Source organism: Nycticebus coucang, chromosome 3, assembly GCF_027406575.1.
Source record: "Nycticebus coucang isolate mNycCou1 chromosome 3, mNycCou1.pri, whole genome shotgun sequence".
Taxonomy (NCBI): Eukaryota; Metazoa; Chordata; class Mammalia; order Primates; family Lorisidae; genus Nycticebus; species Nycticebus coucang.
Genome location: NC_069782.1, coordinates 134,451,762 through 134,479,147, shown reverse-complemented (window position 1 = coordinate 134,479,147; position 27,386 = coordinate 134,451,762). Strand labels below are relative to the sequence as shown.

At 40.0% G+C, this 27,386-nt stretch overlaps 1 protein-coding gene across 1 annotated transcript in view; it reads right to left on the bottom strand.

Annotated features, from left to right (window-relative positions):
* SORCS3 (sortilin related VPS10 domain containing receptor 3) overlaps window positions 1-27,386 on the bottom strand; it is a 632,023-nt gene that overhangs the window by 95,432 nt on the left and 509,205 nt on the right. Inside the window, exons 8-11 of the mRNA XM_053585949.1 lie at window positions 21,135-21,224; window positions 11,353-11,532; window positions 2,985-3,131; window positions 1,494-1,596 (exon numbers count right to left, since the gene is read on the bottom strand). Coding sequence (XP_053441924.1) covers window positions 1,494-1,596; window positions 2,985-3,131; window positions 11,353-11,532; window positions 21,135-21,224 — 520 coding nt within the window. The remainder of the gene's footprint in view (window positions 1-1,493; window positions 1,597-2,984; window positions 3,132-11,352; window positions 11,533-21,134; window positions 21,225-27,386) is intronic.

Here is a 27,386-nt window from a genome sequence, read left to right as displayed (position 1 = left end):
TGAGCTTTGTTGTGTGCACAGTGCATGCTATCTAGGAGGCGAAGGAATTACATTCTTCTAATGTAAGAAGAACAGTTTTAACTTCTATAATATTAACGATGATGATAGGTAACATATATTGAGTATTCAATATGCCCTAGGCACTGTTCTAAGCATTTTAAATTCATTGCTTCATTTAATCCTGCAATTTTATTACGTTAGTGCTATTATTCCCACTTTGCCAATGAAAACACTGAAGATCGGGGTGGTTAGGCCACACAGAACAATCCCTGGCTACATAGCATGCTTTCAAATAATATTAATATTTATTCTTGATCCATGTTTTCCAGTGTTGCCTATGGAACTCACTGTAAGTCTCACTAGACTTTCTTACAGTCTAGCCCTGTGCCTCCTATAGACTTTAAGGAGATATTTAGGGTGTGGCAGCCCCTGAGTCAGAAGGACCCATCCACATGAATGACAGAGTGTGAGAACCACTCCCCAAGACAGAAGAACAGCCACAGAGCCAGCCTGCCCTGGTGTCTCACTTTCCTGGCTTCCCTGAGCCCATAAGGAGATGACTGAAATGCCAGAGGGCTTTTCTAGCTGTCAATCTGATTACAATGGTTGGTTCCTGGCAGTATTTAAAAGCTCACAAAGTTGAAGGCTTAGAAATGAAGCCATGTCTAGGAGAGCATAAACTGCAGAGGTCAGAGCTCTGGCTTGATGAGAAAAAACAGAATGTACCTACTCAGAAAGTCACTGTGAATTTATCTGCTTTCATTAGAACAAAAAGCTGCCTAACACCAGAGCTATAACCTCAGAGACTTGAAGCCTGCCTTGATTTATGCTATCACTGTCTTCCTGCAAAGGTGTGTAGAAATCAGTGCAAGCTAATCAGAGAACATTCCCCTGGGAGAGTCTGACTTTCATCTCAGAGTCTCTGTATCTGCATCTCAGAGTTGCTCTATCACTGATCAACAGTCAGTGGACAGTGGTTCCAACCATGCAAACTTTAGTTTTTCTGCCCTTTGCCCCAGGCTCTCAGCTTAGTGGCTAATCACACGTAAACAAACCTTTACCTGTACCAGCGACTTCCCAATTAAAAGCTGCACTGGGGTTAAACCTGTTGTAAAGAATCCTCCACGTAAGGAGAAAACTACCCTAACTTGTAAGAGGTTAGCTAGGAAGTTCATAGATCATGTTTTCTTACAGTGTGAGTTCCGTATTATAAACAGTCTTTCTGATCAGCCAGTTGACTTCAAGAGGAACTCTGACTTCTTGCTAAGCACAGGGGACTGCCCTGACTAGAGGTATGACGCCTTCACCCGGAATTTACATGTCCGGAGCTCTTTGCATCCTAGGTTCTTGGATGAGCAGTGGGGATCTATGAACTCTGAGGAGAGTTCCTGAACCTTTCATCTGATGCTTAAATGAGTCCATGATCCAAAACGGGGTGACAAAGTTACTCTAGAATCCCCGAGTGAGGAAAGCCCAGGGTCTGCCTTCCTTACCTGTAGCCACCACAAGTCCTGGAGCTGTCTCCTTGCTGGAGATTCTTCCAGAAGAATACGGATTTTCAGAGAGCTGCAAATGCAGGTGTAAGGAACAGAAGGGCTAAAATGGAGAAGAAAGTAGTTTCATTCCAGGAAACTCTAGATATACCTCCACACCCCACTAGAGATGGGGCTTCCAGAAATAGAAAGATGTTAGATGATGAGCTGCACATTTATGTAGGGGCAGGTGTCACCTCCACCTGAGATGACTGATACAGGCACATCTGGAGTTGCCCTGAGCACCTGTCATAGCTGCTTCCTGCTCCCACTTCCATCCACACTCCCTTTCCTTCCCCTCCCTTCCTCACCCAACCCATCCATCAAGGCCCAGTTCCCAGTTAGCTTTATATGAAGCCTCACTGACCAGGCCTCCACCAGGATGACACAGACTTCCTCCCATATCTCTCCGATCTTGACATGAGCTCTCTCCTTGAAGCTCTGAGAGGCCATTGGAAGGAATGAAGGGAAAGCTACACGAAATAGAGCTGGCGTCTACCCACTTTCTTAATCAGATTTCCCTGGCTCTCCCTGTTTTATGTGTCTTATTCCTGTTGATGATTTTACTTAAAATATTTGACATCATCATCTAAAATTATGTAAGTCTGTATTCTCTATTTATTTATCTCAAATGCTGTGTTCTTAATAGGGATTGGGAATTTACATACACATACAAACACACACTCACCCTATACCATACATAAAAACAAGAAGAGAATGAAATAGAAGAAAAGAGAAAATTAGGTTAAGAAGATAAGATAAAGCCATGGATAATGTTTGAGGAAAACAAAACTCATGCTGTGACCAGTTCCCGCAGGTAGACAGCCATTCATTTCTGACCTTCCAAGTACTCAAAGCAAAAGAGTACATTATTCAATCTTTTTGAGTAAGTGACAAAAACTAACTTTTTGCTTAGGAGAAACAAAACCATTTCTGGGACCTCATAACAGTTTGTATATATTCCCTCATTCAGAGGACATGAAGGGGTGTGAATTTTATTGTTAATTAACTGTCTTTCCTTCCCTGCCCCCTCTACCTAGTTTCACCACATGGGGACAGATACACCATGTCACACATCATGCCTTCCACAGGGCCTCCCCCAATATTCCACACAGCAAGAACCCTGAAAATGAGAATAGATTAATTCCCTGTCTCATACGGACATTCCAGCTTGACTTTTCCTAGCCTTCTATGATGACCTTTACTTACTTCAATATCTATGAAGCACTTACCAAAACATGATGCATCATGTGAGCACCAGTTAACAAATGCATCACTAATACTGAGCTCTGGCTAGGTCTGAGTCCGCAGGCCAATGCCCTGGGAGTTGCAGGGTATTACTGCTCAACACCAGCCAAGTTCCTAAGACCCTGGATGAAAGAAAGTCCTTACACAGCATCCCCGGGTACCCAGCCTGAACCTGTGAACTTCATGTGAGACTGGGTGACTAACCAGTGGGCAGTGCACTGGGCTTCCTTGCAGGTCTAGGTCTGGAGCTCGCAGTAGGCGCCAATCCCTGCCTTTGTTGTAAGTGATGTATGTCTTCACCTGGTCTTCCACCTTCTTGTTTGCCAGGAATATCCCTTTGATACCTGCTACCTAGGAAAAAAGGTGAAAGATGGAGAACTATGTTGGGCCAAAATGCCTGAGGTCTTAGAGATACTAAGAGAAGCCCCAGCCTTTTCCACAACATACTGGGTCTATACACAGGAAGAGGAGCAACATAGTGAGAAATGCATGCCATGTAGAAGTTTCAGAAGTTCATCTCTGTACCCTGTGCAACCGCCCCCACCCCCACCCCAGATTGTCCCTTCCCTCTCTTAGCCACCTGCTTTTTCCTACTTTTGGTCTCTAATTCTGTAGGACCTTATCTTTAATTGACTATTAACATTCCCTATGAAGTGGACTATTGGTAATAAAAGAGGGAGTTACCCCTTCTAGAAAACATGTGCTTTTCCTTAAGAGACGCTTGTAGATGGGTTTTCCAGCACTGAGGGATAATCCTTAATGGTAGAGCTCTAAACCTCATGATTAGTGGTAAGGTAGATATTTTTGAGCAGATGACACAATTTGGAGACCAGGCATTTATCTCTTCCCATGCCATGGGCTTACTGTGTGACTCTGGCTAACTCACTTAGCATCTCTGGGTCTCAGCCCACGGTCACTTTGAAATTGACTGGGAAAAGATCCACGAGGTATGTGGAGCTCTCTTGCCAGTGTTTCTACTATATTGGGATTTGAATGCCTTTGATATTTTGAATGGAAAAGAGCATCAGCACAAAGCAAGCAGCTAAAGGATTAAAAGAGATTTATCACCCAGAAGGGTTCTAGGGTAAGCACAAATTCCACTCAGTCAAATTTTAATTCCTTCTATTCTGCAGGCTGGACAAGTAGAACAGACATTTGGTATGACAGTGTCCTACGTCAAAGAAAGATTCCCTTAACTTTCCATACAAGTTCCGGCATGTTCCAAAGCCAAAAGGCAATTCAAATAGCTTAAATATGTATAAACAATATGTTAAATGGCAGGTTTTGTGGGTAATACCCAGATATCGCCAAGGTTTATTTGTATTTGTTGCCCTTTTTCAAGTATCGTGGTTAACTGAGGCACGTATGCTGCAGTCCAGAGAGAAGACGGGGACAGCTCCATGGAAGAGAGCTTTTTATTTTGAATGACATAATTAGTTGATGAAATAAAAAGTCTTCTTTTTACCTTTTTTTTTTAAAGTAACCTGATTGGCCTTGAAAGAGAATGCCAACCCAAATAAAAGTAAACAAACAAAGAAATGGGCAGAGAATATCAGAAGGAGAGTAGAATTATCTGGAAGGACACCACCAGGGGAATTTGAGAAAGGGCCAACAATGGAATTGATTAGATTCCTGCCTTGGACAGAGGGTAGGTAAGGAGAGAAGCCAAGGGGTGGGGAGGCAATGGTGTCAGAGTCATGTCCTTTCCCAGAGGCGACCCTGCCCTCCTGGCTGAGAGTTGGGGCCATCTCAGGAAGGGTAGCATCTCACATGCTCCTCTAGGGTCTATAAGACTGCCCATCCTTATAGGAAATGAAACCTGGGTTTCTCTAGAAACTGCTCCCTTTCTGTATTCACCACAAAACTAGAGCCTTTTCTGCAGGACCCAAGCTGGCTAATGATTCCAGCTAATGACTCACCTTCCTAAACTAATACCCCTCCTGTTCCCCCAAACATGTGCTCATAGCCTTGATTACATTTCCTGGGAAAAAAAAGACAGGTGAGACTCAGACTCCTGGGCCCATAGTCCCATTGCTCCTAGGGGGCTGCTCTCCTCCATCCCAGCTTTATGTACCAGACTAGGCCACCTCTGGGCTCTTCCAGGCAAGCATGTTTAGCAAATGGAACAATCATTACATATTTTCCCACTGAGAGCTGCACCACTCAGATGGGCATTTTCTGTGTATCCCATATATCCTAGGAATGCAAATCAGGAGAATGAGGACCAAAAAAAAAAAAAAAAAAAAAAATGTAGAAAGGAGAGATTTCCAGGGAACCTATGTGTAGCTCTGAAGCCATTTCACCTGCAGTTTTACATAATGCCAGAGCAATCTCCCTCCTGTGTGAAAGAATCAGGACACTTCCCATTTGTATTTGGATAGTTCAAAGCCCTTATATTATTACTGAATTGATTCTTGGCACCATGTCTTGTATAAATGAACTGTAACTTTGGAGGGCACTTTGCTTTTATGAACCCTAGGCCAATAGTTTTCAAACTTTTGACTGCAACCCAAGTAAGAAATATGTTTACATTGTGACCTAGTAGACTCATAGCCATATATGCATATATGTGTACACATGTATATATGCAGATATTTCTCAAACATGTCATGACACACTGCTTACACTCACGACATGCAATGTACAGTAATTGGAGAATGAGACATGCGTTTTGACCCTTCTTCATTCAGGGAGGTAGTTAACATCCAACAAACTTTCAATGTGCTTCCTCCCACTATGGTATGAAATCAGAAGTGTGGCTGGGGCTGCTGGTTCCAGGAGTCCAGGGAGAAGGGGACCATGTAATGGTGCCCAAAGAAGAGGGAAGTACCAGGTGTCAAGCCTGTGTGGCCCACTTTCCCTCTGGGAATTAATTTGAAGTGCAGAGGGAAACCAACAGCAGGCCCCTTGGCAGAGCTCTGAGTCCAGGTGGCCTGGTCATCTGTTGGTCACCTCCCTGGGACCTCAGGACAAAGAATGCAGGGCTCTGCTGAGAAAAGCAATTACTGTGATCTGCCTTGGGCTGTCCCTAGAGTTGTACCTGTGGTGAGGAGCTGATGAAAGTCAATCCAGGGAAAAAGTCCCTGTGGAGTCTATAAGCATCTGTCCATCTGACCCAAGAAGAGTAACTAAAGGTCATGATAAAAGAGAGGATGAAGGGCAGGCTCTGGGGAAACATCAGTAATATGGGCCAAGAGACGAGAACACCGAAGCTGGCCAAGAAAGTTCCTTTTTGTCCATCCAAGTCTAGTGGGGTTGACTTAATTAGTCACTCAAGAAGTATACCACTAGGTCCCTATCAGAATGGCTACACACGTGCACACACATACATCAAAAAAAAAAAAAAAAGTGCTGCAGATATGTGAAGCAACTGTGACTGTCATATTGCTGGTGGGGATACAAAATGGCCCTGCCAATATAGAAACATTTCAGTGGCTTCTTATAAACATATTCTTACATTTAACTCAGCAATCCTGCGACTAAGTATTTACCCATTTTACTCATAATCACACAAAACTGGAAACAGCCTGAATGTTCTTCTCTAGTGAATGGATAATGAACTATGGCACATCCCACACCATGGAATACTGCTTGGAAATCAAAAGCCCATCTACTGATATACTCAACAACGTGGCTCAATCTCACATTTCTGGGAGAAACAAAGTCAGACTACAGAGGCAACCTCCTATATAGTTCCACCAACTGGCTCTCTAGAAAAAGCAAAACTGGAAACAAAGAGAAGTCAGACTGGTGTTTGTCAGTAACTATAGGTGGAGGAGGGTTGACTATAACAAGGCAGTAAATGGGAATATTTTGGGTAACACAACCATTCTTTATCCAGTTTGTGATGGTAGTTAAACAGCTGTATGCACAAATAAAACCTCATAGAACTGTATATCATACAGGGTAAATTTTACTGTGCAAAAATTATACCTCATTAAAAAAATAGATGTGAAAGAAAAATGTATACTAGGAAAAGCCTGAGCTTTTTGTCACAGGCATGGATTCCTTTAAATGCAGCACCACCAGCTGTAAGAGCTAAGTGAAATTACTAAATTCTCTGTAATCTCATAGGCACAATGGGAAATGAGACTAACTATATAAAGACATATTGTGAGAATTAAATGAGAAAAAATATATAAATTGTTTGCAACTATGAAATCCAATACAGTACCCAGTAGCCATATGGCTTCTTGAAATTTGGCTAGTGGGACTAAGAAACTGATTTTTAATTTTATTTAATTTTAAACAATATAAATTTAAATTAAAAACTTATACCCAATTCAGTTATTGGCAAACTTGTCAGTATGTTTGAAATAGCTTTGGTATGTGAATCGCCTTTTTCTACTGTAAATTTTATGAACTGTAAATACTGATCAAGTATTTCTGTTGAAAATTTAGCATATGAATTGAGATGCACGGGAGTATAAAACACATCCAAGATTATAAACTTAGAATGGAAAAAATATGAAATGTCTCAATAATTTTTCATACCAAGCATATACTGAAATGCTACTTTTATACTTTGCTTAAAGAAAATACACTATTATAATTAATTTCATATGTTTAATTTTTACCTTTTTAATGTGGGAAGCAAAAAATTTAAAGCATACACCAGTTCACGTTATGTATTTATTTGATAGTGCTGGTCTAAGGTATGCTGTTGTGATTGTCATGAGCAGTTATAAGTTGATCATAACATCTAGGAAAGCACTGAAGAAAATACATCAAGCCAGCAGCTCAAAAAATGTTCCCATAATACATCTGTGGGTTTTGGAAAGAATATTTGTTTCTTGACTTATCAGTAGAACGTAATTAAAAAGAAATATAATTTATAGATAGGGGTGTAAAGAAACCACAGTAGAGTTCTATGAGTATTATAAGAATAACAGTAAGTACACACCATAGACTATGTTCACTACCAATACCAGCCTTGTTTTGATGGAGTAGAATTCTGACATCTTAAAGAAGAGACTGATTACTATTTGGTCACCAAGTCTTATTTTCTCCCCTGATTATGTCATTACAGCCATGACAATACTGTACTTTGAAGCAGAGATTACACAAAGAACGAGCAAGAAAATCTGTCTACAGTGGACGAGTACTCCAACAAATTTGAAATGGAAATTATCTCAGCCTTGCTAGATTTTGAGGAGTGCAGTGGAATTGATCTCGACCAGTCTCCAAGGATTCTAGGTTCTAAGGTTTACAAAGTGAATTCTCAAATAAGTTCTTGTTTATTTGTTTCTTCTCCATTGTCAAAAAGAGGATTCAGAGGTCCATGCAGAAGATAAAGTGATACACCAGTAGCTTTGTGTGGCTAAGGTCAGCCCAAGTCACCTGACATCTAAAAATTACCTAAAGGTACCTATGACCTTTCATTCAAGGGGAAATGGGTATAATGGCCTACACTACATGATCTTAAAATTAACCAGGCACAGAGGACTACATCACACATGCAAATATTTTCTGGATATGTAAATGTGAGAAGAAAAGAAATACTAGCCCACAGAATAAATGCCCAACTCTTCAGTCAAGCTCTTTACTGATATCTTTATAATCATTGTCTCTACTATTCCACAAGGCCCCTCAGCATTACATGACAAAGGACCTCTATTCATCAAACTGTGGTTCTCTGATCACCGCCCCAAGCAATTTATCCTTTAAGGTAACTCATCCCCCCAATTCCTGAAGTTAGAATTAATCTTCCTCTTTTGTCACTATACAACTTGGTATAACCACACCCCTAATACAAGTCAGCCTATGGTCACTACCCTAATAGAGTTCCTTACAGTCTTCTAGTAGATTGTCTTTTATCACCAAACAAAATATACTCCATATAAGTGTGTTAATTTAGCTGAGTTGAATGTGAAAACTTTTCCCCAGCTGCATTACTCAAGGGCACTTCCAGTCCAGAAAAATTGTAGTCTCTTTGCTAACTGGCCATATGGTACCCAATCTCAGATTCTATGAGAATCTCCAGTAAAGAAGGTTAAATTCTAGTGACCCCTGGAGACCAATTAAATTGAGCTTTATGTCCAAACTACAGAATGTAGGTCCAGGTGCAAAACAGCACTGCCCTCTAAAAATCTTCAATATGGTCATGGTCTAGATAATGTCAGGTTCCAATTTATCTATTTGGTATTAAATGCTTCCTAGAGTCTGAAACCCAACCACTTATCCAGCCCTCATTCCTGTCCCTGATGAGCATCTATTCTACACAATTAGCCTGGCTGGCTCACTTTCTCACAAATCCGCACCATCCGTTCAACCCTTGGCTCATTCCATTCTTAATGTTTGGAATGCCTTCCACATCTTCCCTCTTGCCTTGCCAGGGCAGAAGGACTGATAATCAGAGTGGTAACTTTGAGAAAAAAAAAAATTGACACACACAGTTTGCCCCCCTGTCCTCTCTTTTAGGAATCTACCTGCAAAGATCACATCGTATGTGCCATGCTATGGTATTTTAGGAACAGGTGTCTATTTGATTTATCATTTCTGTCTGTCCCAATTCTGGGGACAGTGTTAGCATCCTTCTTCCTTCTACATTATTTTAAAAGCATTAAAGCAGTGTTTGATCTCCATTTGCCTCCTCCCTTGTCTATGTTTCAACTGATCCCATCATCAGTCAACCAGGAGAAGAGCCTTGTTTATTGATCCCCTCAAACCTGACAAACTAGACTGCAAGCTCAAGGGTAAGAACCATATAATACCTCTCCTGCCTTCCTTGTGGGCTTGACAACAAAGTAGGTGCACAATCAACTCTGGCAAAATTGAATGGAGAACAAACTCAACAGTGAAAGTTGCCCAGCTTACTATGTCTTGCTTCTCTATGGATGCAATGGCTCTATGCATTATTTTTTCTTCAATAAGACTGAAAACACAAGACCAACTTCAACAGGAAGAAAAAAAATCGCATGTGTTTTGGGCATATTCTTCATTTTGATTCATGCTCCATATCATACCCCCGTATTTCCCTGTTCTCAATGACCAAAGATTTTCAGGCTCTCTTTCTCAGAGAAGGGGCAGCATAACAGGATAGTGACAAACCTCCCCACTGTACTAAGAGGGTCAGAGACACAGGACTTTCTTCACTACAGGGCCATCTGAAGCACTGTCTACACCCTCTCTTATGTGGGTCTGATCACATGGCCACAGTCAACTTATCTTGCATTCTTGCTTGTACAAGCAGGATCTTGGAATGGCCTAAGTCCTGGGAACATTAATGCAAACCCTCCCACAAGGTGTAACATATTGACCAATAACAAGGGCATAATTCTGCCTCTTGGTATGATTAGAGGCACAGAAATGTAAGTTTTCCAAAGGGTACACCCCTTAATCCCCTCTACCAGTCTTTACAACTCTGTAAAAAAATCTGGGACATTACCTAAACTGGGACCTTGTTAAAGGAAATTATTTTAGCACTTGGCCAGTTATCTTCTAGGAAATCAGGATATTTCTACCAATTTTGTTTTCTACCCAATGACATTCATTCCCATATTTAAAAAATGTATTTCTAGTTTCCCCATGCTTGTGTGCTATCCCTCTACCTAACAGAACAACTTCAACCTTAAATATTTCCGCCACCCCCAGTAATTGAGTAGCCAATTTAGATATCAATATAGGGATGCTGGAACTTTGACAGGCACTGCTCAAGAGACCACTGCAGAGCAGAAGCTCATGTACTTACTCATTGTCCTAAAAGCTACAAAGAGGAAAGCCTACAAGGGGGGAGCTTACCCAGGCCATCTGAAGCCAACACCCAGAATAGACAACTCATCTCCTTCCAAGGACAACCTCAACCATTACAACCTATATGGGTTTGACCATTAGTCACTGGTGAATGTTGGATACTAAGACATGTCTTCTTTGTTCAAATCAACACTTCATATCCAGGTGGTCCCTTCACTGTGCAGGGATGTCAAAGGTCACACACTATGGTTTTAAAAAAGCATTACATCCTTAGAGTCATTGAAACGTTCCCAGATAAATTATTCAACTAGTGATCATATTAAAGAAAAAATAGAAGTGACATATTTATGTCACAGCCAGTTTTTCATCCTGCACAGATGTTGGCATCTGGTGGCATCTTAGAAAAACCCTCACTCTTATCACTGATATTTGCTTTTCTTATAAAATTTGTTCATAAGACATAAGTTGCCAAATAATTGAAGGTGCATAAATTGCAGTGTTCCCTCCATGTGAGTTCTATAGAAAGAAGCATAGAGTTTACAAAGCTATATGAAAAAAATACCTTCTCCAAGTACCTTCAGTTCTAGCTTTTAATCATGCTCATGTATGTAATACAAGGATATCAACTTTATTGACTAGCCACCACATAAGATATTTTATATATATGCCCTCATCTGACCATAATCTCATTAGGTAAATATTTTATCTCTGTTTTACTGTAATGGAGGTACAGAGATATTAATTTCCTTGCCCAAAGTCACACAGTTTGCTAAGTGGTATAGGTGGGATCTGAATTCAGAACTCCAATGCTTATGTTTCTACCATTAAAACTCAACTGAAAAGAGGCAAATCTAGGGGAAGGACAATTTTGGCTACATACCTCATACAATTCAATAATGATGTTTCCCATTAGCCCTCGGCTGCTCTTGATGTTCTCCATGGCGAGAGTGAAGTAGATCCCGCTTGTATCTGAGATGTAGAGGTTGTATGTGTCATTCTGGTTCCACTCTTGGACTGCGGCAAACACTTGGTTCTCATCTGTACTGATGATGTGCATGTCCTGAAAGAAGACAGAAGGCCTGTGAGGCAGCAGATGCCCCTATCTCTCTGCCCTCTGGGACTCTGAGTAATTACCATAATATATGAAAAGCCTGAGTTATAGGCAATGGTAAACAATTCTGTATCAGATCACGAGCTTCATGATCTCTGTTCCTTGCTAAGTGACAGCAAGATAGGTATAAGGGACTTAGAATGATATTTTTTTTTTTTTTTTGTAGAGACAGAGTCTCACCTTATGGCCCTCGGTAGAGTGCCATGGCCTCACACAGCTCACAGCAACCTCCAACTCCTGGGCCTAAGCGATTCTCTTGCCTCAGCCTCCCGAGTAGCTGGGACTACAGGTGCCCACCACAACGCCCGGCTATTTTTTGGTTGCAGTTTGGCTGGGGCCGGGTTTGAACCTGCCACCCTCGGTATATGGGGCTGGCGCCTTACCGACTGAGTCACAGGCGCCGCCCAGGGACTTAGAATGATATTATTTTCCATAGCTTCCAAGGATTCATCTACTTAGATTTTTTATTTTTGCATCTGAATGTTAGAACTAGTGCTAACAGAAACAGACAGCCTTGTAAGAGAAGCTCACACAACATGTAAAGAAGAAAGGGTCCAGCCTGTCTTTAGATCTTTATTTATGTTTTTAATTTCATGGTGCAGTGGTTTACATGTTTTTTGTTTTTTTTTAATTTTTAGAACCTGCAGAGTCATGGAGGATTTCTAGGAGAATGCCATGGAATTGCAGCCAATGGGTGGGGTCTGGGCCCTCCAGCATTGCCTCAATCATGGCAGAACTACTTGAACTTGTTAGAACTGAAGTTCTGCATAATATGGGGAAGGGTGGTTCTGTCGCTCATAAGGTAAAATCATATTTGAAAATCAATGATATAGAGAAAAGAATACTCAGCCTGGAATTTAAGGTTCTGAATCATACTATAAACAGCTGCATAATGGTAAATGTGTCAGTCTCCGTGAACTTTAGTTTTCTCACCTAAATAGTGAAGAGGTTGGGCTACCAAGAAAGTACCCATTTAGATATACAGCCTCTAAATTAGTTATTTCAAACTGATGACTTGTGAAGTTAATATGGATCTTAAAGGTTTAGTTTGATCACATCCTGTATGAAAAACTTGAATCTCTCATCTTTTGGGAGGAATTGGTGTCATTGGGGTCTCATCCCTCCATATTCATGTGTTCTTATGATCTATCATTTACACAATGATGTTAAATTCCTGGTACCTGAAGTCATTTTAATTTTAATCTTGGGGTGGATAATTTCTAAAATAAAATCTAATAGTTTGCAATTAAAAATAATTTACAAAAGCCAGTTTGCCTATGTGGCTAGGCATTGTACAAAATTTAAGCCCTTAACTTGCGAATTGACACTTTCAGAAGGACAGGTTGATATGGATAAGCTTTTGCCAAAAACGTTTTAAAATAAAAAGGAGCTACTGGCATGTATACCAAAGACTAATAGGTATCAAAAGGAAAGACACCCTTGTCACTTACTATAGGCACTTACTATAAGACTGTGGGAAATTGGAGCCGACAGTAAGTTAATAATCAGGAGGAATCCAGCCTTCACTTTATTTAGTCAACCTTTCCCAGAAACCATTTCAAGTAAAAAGGAACCGCAATGTCTATAATGTCAGGACCACGGAGAGCTCCTCCAAGATGCCTTACAAAGAAGCAAGCCCATTTGATTTAGACACCTGGAGGTTGAGAAGTAGAAAAGCAAGTTCTGGATCCTTTTATTGAAGAATCTTTGTCGAATATCAGCCTCTGGCCTTGAACACTCCAGGTCACCTTGACTAAGACCTCACTTGCTCATTTGTGCTCACACACCTTGTAGAATTACAAGTTCCTGCTGAGCTGCTTCAAAATGGAAAGAAAGCTTACTCTTAAAAACCGTGCGAAGAAATCATGTTGTGCTGGTGTGGAATGAATGCCCAAGAACCCAGCTGCTAAGCTGTAGGAAATACGCATTAAATTCACTTACCCTGTTAAAAATGCAATAGAAATGCTTGGTTTTTCCCAAATGTTTTGGTCATAAAAATGAATGAGCTAAGTTATTTTAGACTAAACTAGTGTAAAAGAGATAGAAAACAACAACAACTTAAAACACTGTGGCATGGTCAGGATTAGAGAGAACCAGGTTTGCTGTGAGTACGTTTTAGGTGAATGCTGTTTTAGGGCTATGTTACCTGGAGAACAGGTACTCCAGGCTGCTCTCAAGTATCTAGGATTCTGGACATCTGCTTGAAAAGTCCTTAATTTGCCAAAGTCACTCGGCTAATAAATGACCTTACTAAGATTTAAATCTAAGACTTAATCTTATTTTAAACCAAATCTTAATTAAGAAGCCAACATTTAAAACTCCTTATCAGTAGGGCTATAACTTTAGTGTGTATCCAAATGACCTGGAGATCTCAGTAGCAAACAGTCTCATGGGTCTGACTGCCTGAGATAATGACTCAGCATATCTGGTACAGAGCCTTAGATTTTATCATCTGGACACATCTTCCACATGACTCTGGTGCACCTAAGTCTGGGAGACCATTCTTTGAAACATGTTGAACTATGTGACCTCTCTCCAAATAGGTATTATAGTGGAAGAAGGCAACCAACAATAACCAGAAAATTAAGTCTTCAAAAACAAAGAATATTGTTATTAGTTAAAGTTGGTCCAGTAGGGGTCTGAATGATAATGAAGCTAATTTCCTTAATCTGGCTACTTCATCCAAAGCATGTGTCACTTCTTAACTTTCTGTACCTTAGACCATGCAGGGAGAAATTTGTTGATAAAGAGAGAAATAAAAAGAAGGAAAATGTAAAAAGTATAAATTCAGGTTGAGATTTTACTAAACTTGTAATTTGAAGAGTGTCAGACAAAAACAAATGTATGCTTTTATTTGGAAAAATACATACAAATAAGATTCCCCTTCAGCCCTGCCCAAGACAATAATGCTGAAGAATCATAATTGCTTCATTGAAAACCCAAACCTTTGACTTCCTAGGTGAAAAATGGTAAAAATACATTATATTTTATAATAAATTTTATTATAATTTGGGCTTAATGTAACTTTATTCTTGTATAAATACCAATATTATTTAGTATTTGCCACATGCCAGACATCACAAATATACAGAGAAAGAAATCACATGTATGGGAAAGACTTCACATACATTCATGGCCTTTCTTGAACCTGACTAAATACTATAATAGAGGAACTGGAAATGGTGGTGAGAGTACAAAGGCTTATAGGAGAGTGAGAACAGAACAGTCAAGAAAATGGGTGGAACCTGGTATAGCTCAAAAACAGTTTTCTGAAGAAAGTGAAAACAGAGACTAGCTTATGTCACAAGAGATTCTGCATGGCAGGCTAACTTTTATCTACAAAGCTGTCACAAGTTCTTCAGCAGGAGAAAGAAATGATTTGAGTTGATCAATGTGGAGATTTGATGGGAGAAGACTGGATTCCTTGTGGGCTCATATTCATTGTGGAAGCAGTGCAAAGAGGGGATTTATATGGGAGCAATACTAGAGGCAAAGAGAAAGGCTTAAAACGTCACCACAACAATCCAAATGATGACTCATGAAGACCTGAACTAAGAAAGTATGGTCTCTATGTGGACTGTAGGAGATGAACTGGCATGATATTAAGAATGCAAATCTACAGGATATAAGGAAGAGGAGATTATACACACTCACAACTCACACATACATACACAGGAGGTAGATGATTAAGTTCATGAACTCATCTTAGAAAAAGTGCTACACACTTCACTGGTGAATATCACTAGTGGTGAATATCACTAGCCCACCATTCAAGGCTTTTTTTCGAAACCCCTTTTTTTGGAATGGCCATCAGAGCTGTTGTTGTATTACCATTAATGTCCTGAATGTCATCAAAATGTTTTCCTTTCAATATTTACTTTAACTTTGAGTAGAGAAAAAAGTCATTGGGGCCCAGATCAGGTGATTAGGAGAGTATTACAATACAGTTATTTGTTTACTGGCTAAAAACTCCCTCATAGACAGTGCTGTGTGAGATGGTGCATTGTTGTGATGCAAGAACCATGAGTTGCTGGCAAAAGGTTCAGGTTGTTTTTCTTCTAACTTTTCACTCAGCCTTTTAAGCACTTCTAAATAGTAAACTTGGTTAACTTTCCAGTTGGTACAAATTCACTATGATGAAAATCCCTCTGGTATCAAAAAAGATTAGCAACATTGTTTTGACTCTTGACTTTGACTAACAGTATTTTTTGGTTTGGGAAAATTAGCTGACTTCTATTTGGCCCTTTGACATTTTGTTTCAGTGGTGTTGTAGTACCCACTTCCTCCATTTCATCGCAAGTGAAAACATGGCCCAAAACATCATCTTGCCTCTCTAAAAGGTCTTAGAAAACTCCCACTCTCCTTTGCTTTTGCTCATTGGTGAGCTCCTTCTGCACCATTTTGGAACATGACTTTCTTATGCCAAAATTTTCAGTTAAAATTTTCCCAATTGTTTCTCTCAGGATGTTTACCTGGTCTTCTGCACTTCTCACAGTCACTCAGTGATTTTGACACACAACTTGAAGAATTATTTTTGTCAGTTCTTCTTATAACTGGCCTCTCTGATCTCCCTTCATCAGTGATGCTTTCTCTCCCTTCAGAGAAACATTTAATCCATTTGTGCACTGTCATTTTCTTCATGGCATTGTCCCCATAAACTTAGACTAACATTACCCTGATTTTACTTTCACTCTTGCCAAGTTTAACAAGAAATTTAATGTTTATTTATTGTCCTAATTCAACCTCTGGCATTCTTGGGACAGCCAAAAATACATAATAATAGTGAATGCCATTCAGCAGCACACTACCACTTGCCAACATGAATACAGCTGTGAGACAATAATATTTCAAAGTTATGAAACCTTATCGAGTTTTTTTGTACAGTGCTGCCAGCATAAGCATATAGTGGCAAGTTCACAAACTTCGTTGTCAGACTATATATCCATAAACATATATACATATATATACACACACACATATTCTCAAATATTTGACTTCCAAAACTCTCTGCCTTTCCTTTACAACACTCAATGCAATAATAATTAAATAATCACTTATGTAATTATTTGTTTGATATCTTTTTTTATCATTAATAGGATCCCACAGAGGAGAAATGATAGCTCTCTTATTTATCACTTTATCTATAATATGTACTTATCAGAGTATCCGGCATATGGTCAGCATCCAATGAAAGTTTACTGAACAAATAAATGGAGTATGTAAGCAAACATACAAGCAGGATGATACATATGGGACATAAGAAGAGCTCAGTTCTAGAATGGCTAACCAGGATGTTTAAGAGGATGTACTGCAAATAGGCAGTTGGGTAAGTGGTTTGGAGTTCAATGCACAGTTGGGGCTGTGCATGCAGGTGTAAAGAACAAAAAAGAAGAGGGAGGATGATGAAGTTACCCAGGGCCCATGCAGAATGCAAGAAGAACTTAGGAGCTAATATTTTAGCAAGAGGAAGGCAATCCAGAAAAGAAAAACAGAATAAAATACTGCCAAAGGAAAGGGTTTTAACCATGGATTTTTTTTCCATCAGCATCAAATGCTATAAAGCAGTAAAAACTAAGATAAAGATACAGAGTCATCTATTGAATTTGGCCTGTAGGTGGTCACTATAACAATGGCTAGAGTGGACAGATGGATGGGCAGGAAAGAAGACAACTAGAAGTGGGTTGGAGGGCAAATAGGAAGTGAGAAAAGAAATCAGAATTACAGATCACTCTTTTAAGAAGTGTGGCTGTGACACAGCAGAGAAGAATAAATCAGTATTTGGGGAAATGTAAAAACTATGGAAACAAAAGGTTAATATCATTTTCATTATCATTATAATGAATTTTCTAAGACATATTTCCCCTCTCCTCTCTTTTATTCTTCAAAATGGGATTAACCATATTCTGCTGTCAAATAAAAAAAATGAACCCAGACAAAGCAAGGAGAGAGGAGACATTATTTGAAAAGACAACTGCAAGGAGAACATCCTGACCATAATACCTGCAGCATCTCAGAGCAAAAGCAGAAAAAAATTTTCTTCTATAGGGAAAAATAAAACAAAGCTAGAAGGAAGGTGGTGTGGGGAATAGGGTGAGCAGGTGGTGTGATCGAGATATTGAGCAGGACATTGTTTTCTTTGTGGTCAGCTGATTCTCAGATTAGTTCCTCATTGCAATGTTCATTTCACCTCTCAATGCTTATGTAAGTTTAAGAGTAGGCCATAGTTCAGAGGCTTGAGAAAGGAGAAAAGGTGGCTTTATGTTTGGTCAAGTCAAATTAACAGCCATTTTGTCTAGATTGGTCATAAGACAACAGTTCAGCTAATCATTTATGAGGAAAAGAATAGAAATTCAGTCTTGCTATAGATAAACAAGGTGATCTTAACAAGTCAGGTGGTTGCAGTAAGCCATTTCCCAAACACAAAATTCTGGCTGTTTTCCAGAAGCATGGGACTTAGGCAAAGATGATCAATATTGTTACTACCAAAGTGAATGCCACACAAAACAAAACAAAAAAAATTTCTCTTATAGGACAAATATTGGATTAGTAACTTAAGAATACATCTGAAATTAAATTTTCTCTTGTAGGACTGATTTATTGGATTAGTAATCTAAGAATACATCTGAAATTCAAGAGACAAAAGAGGATGTATCCAAGTCAGCGGGCATCTTAGGCAATATTGAGTCCAAAGGTAAGGTTGGGAAGTGATCCCCCATGAACACTGATCTTTACGTTCTGGCAGGTTAAGAGCCTCCATACTATCCCCTGTATCAACTTAACCTTCACTGATCTGGCAGGTTAAGAGCCTCCATACTATCCCCTGTATCAACTTAACCTTCACTGATCTGGCAGGTTAAGAGCCTCCATACTATCCCCTGTATCAACACTGTCTCTTAGATTTGTTGAGCACTTTGTATTTGACCAAAAATGAGCCATTCAATGAATCCTCATAACTTTGTCAAATAGCATTATTATCTCCATTTCACAGATGGGAAGACCTGGGCTCATGGATAAACATGTGACAGAGCTAGAATGAAAGCTCAGGGTTTCTGCTCAGAAGATCACTTTCTTTTCCATAGGTGCCTGCTCCCTATCACCTGCCCTCTGGCCCTCTGCTGGTTTGAGCTTTTCATGATTGTTCATAAGAACACCAAGCCAGTGCCCAGGGACTGAGTTAGGAAGAGCTCAGCACAAGGCTGCTCCTCGTAATAATTCTGCTCATTATTAATGGCACTCATTTCATTCTCTGCAAAACACTCCAAAGCCACTGAGAGCTCCAGGAGAGCACATTCTGTATAGACAGGCTGGGAACAGAGGTGCAGGGCAGTGATGACAGGGAGCTTTTCTAGCTTTTGTTTTGAAGCAGGCAGCCTAAAAGCAGCCACAGCACCTCATAGAACAGCAACAGCTTGATTAAAAGCCATTTCCATTTTTTCACAATGGAAATTACAACCCCCCCTCTGCCCACTCTCTCTGTCCCCACCTTCACAGCCCTGACTGTGAAAACCTGGGTCAACACTGGTTAGTAAAGTGGATCGATAAGCATCCAGCTATTTTTGCAGCAGCCCTCTTATTAATGAGAAGCTTCTCTATGAAAAGGGGCTGTGTGGATAGTGCTGCGATGGGCAGCTAATCATCCATGGAATGTTCTAGGGTTGTGATCAATTCAGGGTCTCATCTGTCCCCATTTGCAGCCACACTACCCAGGGGGGAAAACTGTTTATTTCCCTGAGAAGGTTAAAAATAACTAAAATATACAGATACAGAGACAAAAAAAAAAAAAAAAAAAATGAGCCTTCTACTAAAGAGGAAGTTCTCTAAACCTATTTCCTGGGCTTAGAGATGTAAAGGGCCATTCTCCTTTAGAGAAAGCATAGTTATGAATTCCCCCTTTCTAATCTTCTCTGAAGTAGGATTCCTCTTTCTTGCTTGGGTTTAGAATATCTGATGGGTACATCCTGCACCCACAGTACCATACACAGCCCCATAAATGCTAATCACTGAGAGGGCAGAGAAAATAAGAAATTGATTCCATGGCCTGTGAAGCTATTTAATATGGTCTCTGCCCTCCCCATCAGCCTTTGTACTCCCGCCTCTCTTGAGCCTAGTTTCTCAAGACAGCAAGATGACCTTTCAGTTTGTTGAATGAATCATGCTCTTTCTTAAAATAGGGTCTGTGTCTTCATTTTCTATCAGCTTTTCCCCACCTTTGTTTGCAAGGTTAACTTTTTATCCTTCTGGTATCAGCTTGAACATCTCTTTCTCCAGGAAAATATCCTTACTGCCCATTTACCTCATTTGAATAACTATATTTTTTATGCCAAGATAGCCCTTGAATACTCCCACACCTCCAATTCCTTGTTTAGCATCTGTCTTTTATGCCAGAATATAAGGTCTGTGAATGCAGGGACCATTTGTGTTTTATTCACTGTTCTATACATAAAGTTTACTTCAGTGCATGGCACAGAGTAAAAATTTAAATGGAAGAAAAAAATAGTTGAATGGATGCATAAAAGAAGAAACGAATGAATGAATGAATGAATACACACATGCATAAATACTTGAATGAACAAAAACAATTGTGGGATAGAAAACTATTCACTTTCTTATGTCATAATCCCTCCTACCTCTGTACTCATTTAGCCTTTCAAAGTACAGTAGAACCTCCATAGTTGACTACCTTCTTACATTTACCACCTTTTTGACCTAATTTTCATAGATTGGATATGTACCACATATATTTAATGTATTGTAGGCTTAGTTCTTTATATTGACTGCCTCTATATGTTGACCAGTTTGTTACAGTTCCTTGGGTAGTCAACTTACAGCAGTATACTGTTTCTTTACACCAGCTTAGAGACCCAAGCCTGTGCAACATTATACTCCACACATGTTCAACCTTAGACTTGGCTTCTCTGGCTTCTTCATTAAGGGATGTAATTATATCTTGTCCATGTTTACACTGAGGTTCTAAGGCTCCTCTTCCCCTAGAAGCCAATGTTCACAGGAAATGGGGTCCACATAGTAAGTTTTATAATTTTCCAGCAGAAGTGTTAAAATGCCATGATTTTATATTAACATTCTATTTGATTATGCATTTTTAATTATCCATAGTGGCAGGGGGGAGTGGAAGTATAGGCAGTACATTTATAATACAGTTGGCCTTAAAGTGAAGAGAGAAGCAAGAAAACCACAAGACTTAGCTGTGTACTTTTATGCACACACTCACTTAGCATCTGTGCCTGAGCTTGGCCTGGTACCTGGCAATAAGGCCTTTGCAAAAGAAAGAAGTCCCCTTCCCCTGAGAAACGGCCTAAGGTTATACCAGATGTCTGAGTCACAGGAAATAAAAAACCCCGCTGAACGGGTAATACGGAACCCAGGTTCAGTGACAACAGCAGAAGCCAAAGCACTCAGTCAGTGGTAAGTGGGGCTGGATGCTAGCAGTCCTCCCAGTCAGGGATCAAATCTCCCAGCAGCCTGACAAGAGTGTGTCTCCAATCCTCCCTTTGTGTGCGAGGACCCAGGACAGCTGGTGTCGCATGCCGTACCTTCGGCAATGAGTACTTGGGCAGCTTTATCTGGGCAAAGGCCTCTCTTCGGTAAGACACGTAGTAGCTGGCTCTTCCACCTGTTGTTACCTAGATGGTGGGGGAAATACAAAGAGATCAGATGGAGCCACAGATCGTGGCACAAACTGGAGAGTATTAACCTTTCCATCATCAACCACAACCAGTTTGTAATTACCTTTAGAGAATATCCTTTGCTGGCTTTGAGTCTCTAATCCTGTGGCACTCTGAGTTGCTCCCATGTCAGAGTGTCTAGCCAGGCCTCCTCAAACTTTTTAAACAAGGGGCCAATTCACTGTCCCTCAGACCGCTGGAGGGCCAGACTATAGTTTATAAAAAACAAAACAAAACTATGAACAAATTCCTACGCACACTGCACATATCTTATTTTGAGGTAAAAAAACAAAACGGGAACAAATACAATCACACCGCCTCATGTGGCCCGCGGGCCTCAGTTTGAGGACCCCTGCCAATGACACCAATCCTTCCCACTGTCTGACTTTCTCCATGCCAGCAGGCGCTGACTCTGCATTTGGTTACTGCACTTTGCATAGGGTATACACGTAGTAAATATTTTCAACTAAAACTAGAAAAGCTATCAATGTGGTATACACCCATGATCTATTTATCCTGCCTTTACTTTAACAGTTTATGTAATCCATTTCAACCATACCACAAATGTCAAAGGTATTTTTTTCTGGATTTGAATAATCACTATTGCTCAAAGTCCTCATTACATTGAAATTTAGTCTGACTTCTGTTCTGAGCACAAATTCCTTTCCTTTGTATTTACAAATCCATGCATTGAGCAGATATTTATTGGTTCTTTACATTTGCATGTTACTTAAAGCTATTAAAGGTCAGGGGATGAATTCCAGAAATGAAATTCAGAAATCCTAGATTTGAGTCCCAGCTCTCTTATGTCATGGCTAGGAGGTTCTGAGACAAGCTCTATAACCTCACTTGGGAAAGGACAGATTCTTAGAGGGAAGTAGAAACCACTTCAAGAAATAGTCCTCTGGCCCGGGCTTACTGAAAAGTCTTGCCAAAATGGCACAGCTCTGCAGATAGCTGTTCTCAGACCAATTATCCTAACTCAGGGGAAATTAATATTCACAGGAGAAGATAACATGGTCTGTTTAGAGAAAATAGCAGGAAAACAATAGCAACCAGGCTGCTGTGCTGAGGAGGCAATTACTCCAGGCACACACTCCATTCTCACTAAGCTCCAAGAACATGCTGGAGACAGGCCAGTCTTCCCATTTTAGTCCAAACCTGGCCTCCATCCCCAGCCCCTGCTGGGAGCAGAAAGGTGTAACATCTCTATTGAAGCTGCTCATCTCTCCTCACTCTGAGAGATGACATCTCTCATGGCTCCCCCTTGCTCTGCACAGATTGGAAGCCCACAAAGCAGGGGCTACAGGTGCCAGATAGAGCAGCTGTCAGAGGCAGCATGAAGGCCAAGCCTTGGAAAAAACTTGGTGCAAAGGCTTAAGCTATGAACCAAGAGGAGAGATTGGTGTTTCCCTTATGTTCAGGGAGAAGTATCTATTTCTTATTACAATAATCTTACCTTGTGTTTCATGACATTTAAAAATTTTTAACTATAAAAACATCTGTTCTGAATCTCTACTGTTTTGTGTTTACTTAGAGTAGGTATTGTATATGAAGATGGAGGGGTTGCTGAGATTTTTTTTTCTTTTTTCAAAAGAAGTCTCAATTTCACAGAATCATATTAAAATATCATCCTTATATCTGGACACAACAGTCACCATCAGTCTTTGCATGACTCTGTTTTTTTGTTGAATTTTGTTTTTTATTAAATTGTAAAACCAACACATGTAAGAATACCTGCCAACTCAAGAACTAGATCAATAGTTTTTACACAGTAGAGTGCCTGAGAATCACCTGGAAAGCTTCTTAATACTCAGGCTTTGGGACCCCATCTACAGAGTCTCTAACTTAGTAGAGATGGGGGCATCAGGATTTTCTTTCTGATAAGTTTCCAGGTGATGCTGATGCTGCTGGTCTGGGGACCACACTTTGAATACCACAGAACTAGACCTTTAACAATTTGAACACCACAGAAGTAGACCTTTAACAGACCAGGCACGGTGGTTCATGCCTGTAATTCCACAAATCTGGGAGGCCAAGGCAATAGTATGCCTTGAGCTCAGGAGTTTGAGACCAGCCCTAGAAAGAATGAGACCTGGTCTTTACTGAAAGTAGATAAGTTAGCTGAGCATGGTGGTGAACACCTGTAGTACCAGCTACTTGGGAGACTGAGGCAAGAGGATCACTTGAGCCCAGGAGTTTGAGGTTGCTGTGAGCTAGGCTGATACCAGCTATTGTAAAGATACCTATTCCAAATCTATATTGGACACCTATCCCAGGTGACAATGTAAGACTCTGTTTTGAAAAAAATAAAATACACATACCTCTGTGCTCTTCACCATCCTGACCCTTGCCTCTTTCCCTGATGTAGCTAATTTCCTAAATTCTGTATTTACAATGATGATAAAGTTGTTTCTTCTTAATTGAGGTAAAATTCATGTAACTCAACCTAAATCATTTTAAACTACACAATTCATTGGCATTTAGTACATTCACAAAGTGGTCCAGCCATTCCTTTCATTTAATTTTAAAATATTTTCACCACCCCAAAGGTGCCCCCATACCTAATGATAAAGTTTTGAACCCCCAAATATATCCTCTAGTAACCTGTAATATGCTTCAAAACCATCTTTCCACAGGTCATCCTGAATCTCACCAAACATGCCTTTGGGAAAGTAGACCAGTGTCCAAGAAGGCTGTCCCATCTCTGACTGATGGTCAGAGCTCACTGACTAATAGAAGTTTCTTCCTGGAATATCAAGCTGCCTCAACAAGGAAGGATATTATAGCACCCCTGGCCTCCTATCAGTACACCAGGGAAAGGCAGGGCCCACTGGGGTTTTCAAATCACCAATGACCAAAGGAAAAGAAAGTGGTCCCTTTGCTGGTGTGACTGGCTTCACAGCCTTGGGAAATCATTCCCCTGTGTTTATTAGATACCTGTACAACCACACAGTCAGTCTCTCTCTCTTTCTCTCTCTTTGGTTCACACATATAACATAAAGAGTTTGTGCTTGAGTAAATAATGAATACAGAAATTACCTTTCAAATACACTATAAAATGGTCCAAAATATGAAAGGTCCACATGAAGACCAAGGATCCCTGGGGTTTTCCAAGTATCTCTGATATCAATAGTATCTACCAGAAATATCAAGCTTGCTCCTGCTAATCTTCTTTTGTATTGACTATGTCTTTGTCTCCTACTTATCTAAATCCAATTATTTCAATTGGTGTGTTAAACCTCAGTGTAAATTCTATGAGTTCATAAAAGGGTTTTTGAATGGTAAAAATTTGTTGTAATTTTGCATCATATCTGGCTCAACATTTACATAAAATAAAATTTGTGTATTGTTTTTCAGATGCCACACAGATTCTCAGATGGAAGGTCACGTAACCTAAGCATGCCCCAGTGAACCAAGCATGCAGCCATGGACGGAACCTAACTACTTGGACTAAAGAACAGGGAATGAATTAAAAAGCACACACTGCATAGCAGAATCCAAGATCCAATCAGATTGAAACCTGGTATCATCCCACTGCATGATCCTACCAGATCACACCTCAATACCCTCTTACTATAAAACCAGCCTACTCGCCTAGTTTGGGGACACATTGCTTTGGAAACTATCCCCAGTGTATACCTTATGTGAGCAAAGTAATAAACTCCCCTTGCTAGGTATATAATTGCTTGGCTGTGTCTATAATCTACTGTCCTGATACCCACAAAGTGAATGAACACTTCTGGGAGGTAACAGATTCTCTCATCTCTCAACTTCTGAACTTTGTTCTTTTTATTTCTTTAGTGCAGTCAATATTTACTCTTGTGGCACACACATTCCTATAATTATTTCTCCATATCTTATTACAGCATTGTCACCTCCTTAATTCCTAGACAATGTTTGTTCTATCCTTGGAATTTTTCTGTCCCCTCCAAAATTCATGTTGAAATGTAATGCTCAATGCAACAATATTAAGAGGTGTGGCCTCTGAGGAGGGGATCAAGCCATGAGGGTTATGCCCCCAGCAGGAAATGGTGCTTTATAGAAGGCTGGAGGGGACCAGTTAGTCTCCTTTTTTTCTTTTCTGCTGTGTGAGGCACTATCTTAGAAACAGAGACCAATTCCTCACCAGACACCAAACCTGTTGGACTTGATCTTGGACTTCCCAGTCTCTAGAATTATGCAAACTAAATTATCTGGTCTAAGGTATTTTGTTACAGCAGCAGAAGGGTATTGAGATAGCTGATTTTCTGGTAGATGTTCAGTGGACACATAATAAAAATAACAAAAATAACAATAAAACTGTCATGAATTGAGCTCATCTACCATGCTCCAGAACAGCATACAGCCCTTATAAAATTGTTTAGTTTAATCCTTGTGACAATCTTATAGAGGTTCTAAGATTCTGAGTGACTTTCCCAAGATAAGACAAACTTGAATCTTGGAATGTTTGGCTCTAAACCTGTTCTCCTCATGTGACTAAGAAAAGTCCTCTGTCCATCTTTCTCATTTCACTGTAACAACGCAATATATTTCCTTGAATCCAACACCTTTAAAAAAATAAAAATATTCTGTAATTGACATGTGCATAGCAGGTTATATTTCTTTGCATTCCCAGAAAATCTGTTGCAACAATCATGTTGAATTTTTAAAACAATGTCTTCTTAGAAGAAATGAGGTCATAACTACAAGAGTCATAATAACTACCACACCATGAACGTTTCATTATGGGTCAGAAAACTGATGCTGAGAAATAGCAACTAATTTGCTCAGTATCACACAACCTCTCACTGCCACAGCCAGAATATGAGCCTGGGCTTTTGCACTCCAGCCCACACCTGAATCCCTAACCAGGAATGAGCACATCCCCCAGAGTGAGGCACACAGCAGGGGGGCCACGTTGACTTCCTGTATGATCTTGATCAATCTGTTACAACAGAGAGGCGTTTAGTTTGGCTTCCTCCACTGGCTAGTGACTAAACCATGGATATGAGGAAGAACTCTCCATTCCTGTTCAGTACCTGGATGGTCAAAGAAATGTTTTTCCAAATAGAACCTCTAGCACATGCCCTCAGGAGCAGAGTCCTCACAATGTTAGCGTGATACTAAGCTGCCTCTCCGTGATTGTGTGGCTCTCTGGCACATAAGAAAGAAAAAAAAAGTTTAGGGACTATTAATCTATTTTGATGAACTTTTCTCTTCCTTACAAGCAAATTTGCTGGCATTGTAAATCCCAGAGATTATTACCATTTTTCCTTTCAGTGACACCTTTTATTTTACATTTGATGAATGTCATCCAATTATTTGCTCTGGGCCCATCGATCATGCTAAACACAGAATTAGCTGGGTCTTTTCCTTACTAATGACTGGCTCATTAATCTGATTTTCTGGATTTCCATTTTACAGGTTTAATTGGGCTCCTGGCCAGTGAAAATGATTCCTTTGGACAAATACATTGGCCATTAAACACATCTGTCTTTTCTGACTTGTTCCCGCTCTTGCCGTGACCAAGTCTAACCTGACATTTCCTTTATTTTTTCATTTACCCTTGTTTCTAGATGACAGCTTGCCCCAGAGGAAAGAGAGAAATCTGACCCCCAAAATGGAACCAAAGAGCCTTAAGTCATTTTCTAGCAACCTCTGGGGATTTAGAAGATGAGCCTAATTCTGCCAGAAAACTTGCAATTTCTCTAGAATTTATAAGTAGACATAGGTAATCTGAGAGAAAAGTCAGAAATGAATATTTTGAATAACTACTCTGTGGGGGTACTTTACTTCCCTTTTAAAAGCCACAATAACTATTATTAATATTGTTAATATCATTACCAATACCTTACATGGTAAAGATATTAATCACTGGTGACATTTCTGAGCATTTATTATATGCCATACTAGCCTCTGTACATACTAGCCTTCTATTTTATGTTGAGGTGTGGAAATTAAGGCATTAGGAAGTCACACCAAGTAAATGGTGCAGCTAGAATTTGAACCCAGGTTTGTTTGATATTTAAAGCTTATGCCAACCCCTCCAGTTATGTGCAGTTTCTAAACTTCTGTGTGGAGAGGAATGAGTCCCATTGTCACTCAAATTCTAATTCCTGGATAAGATGCCCACCAGCA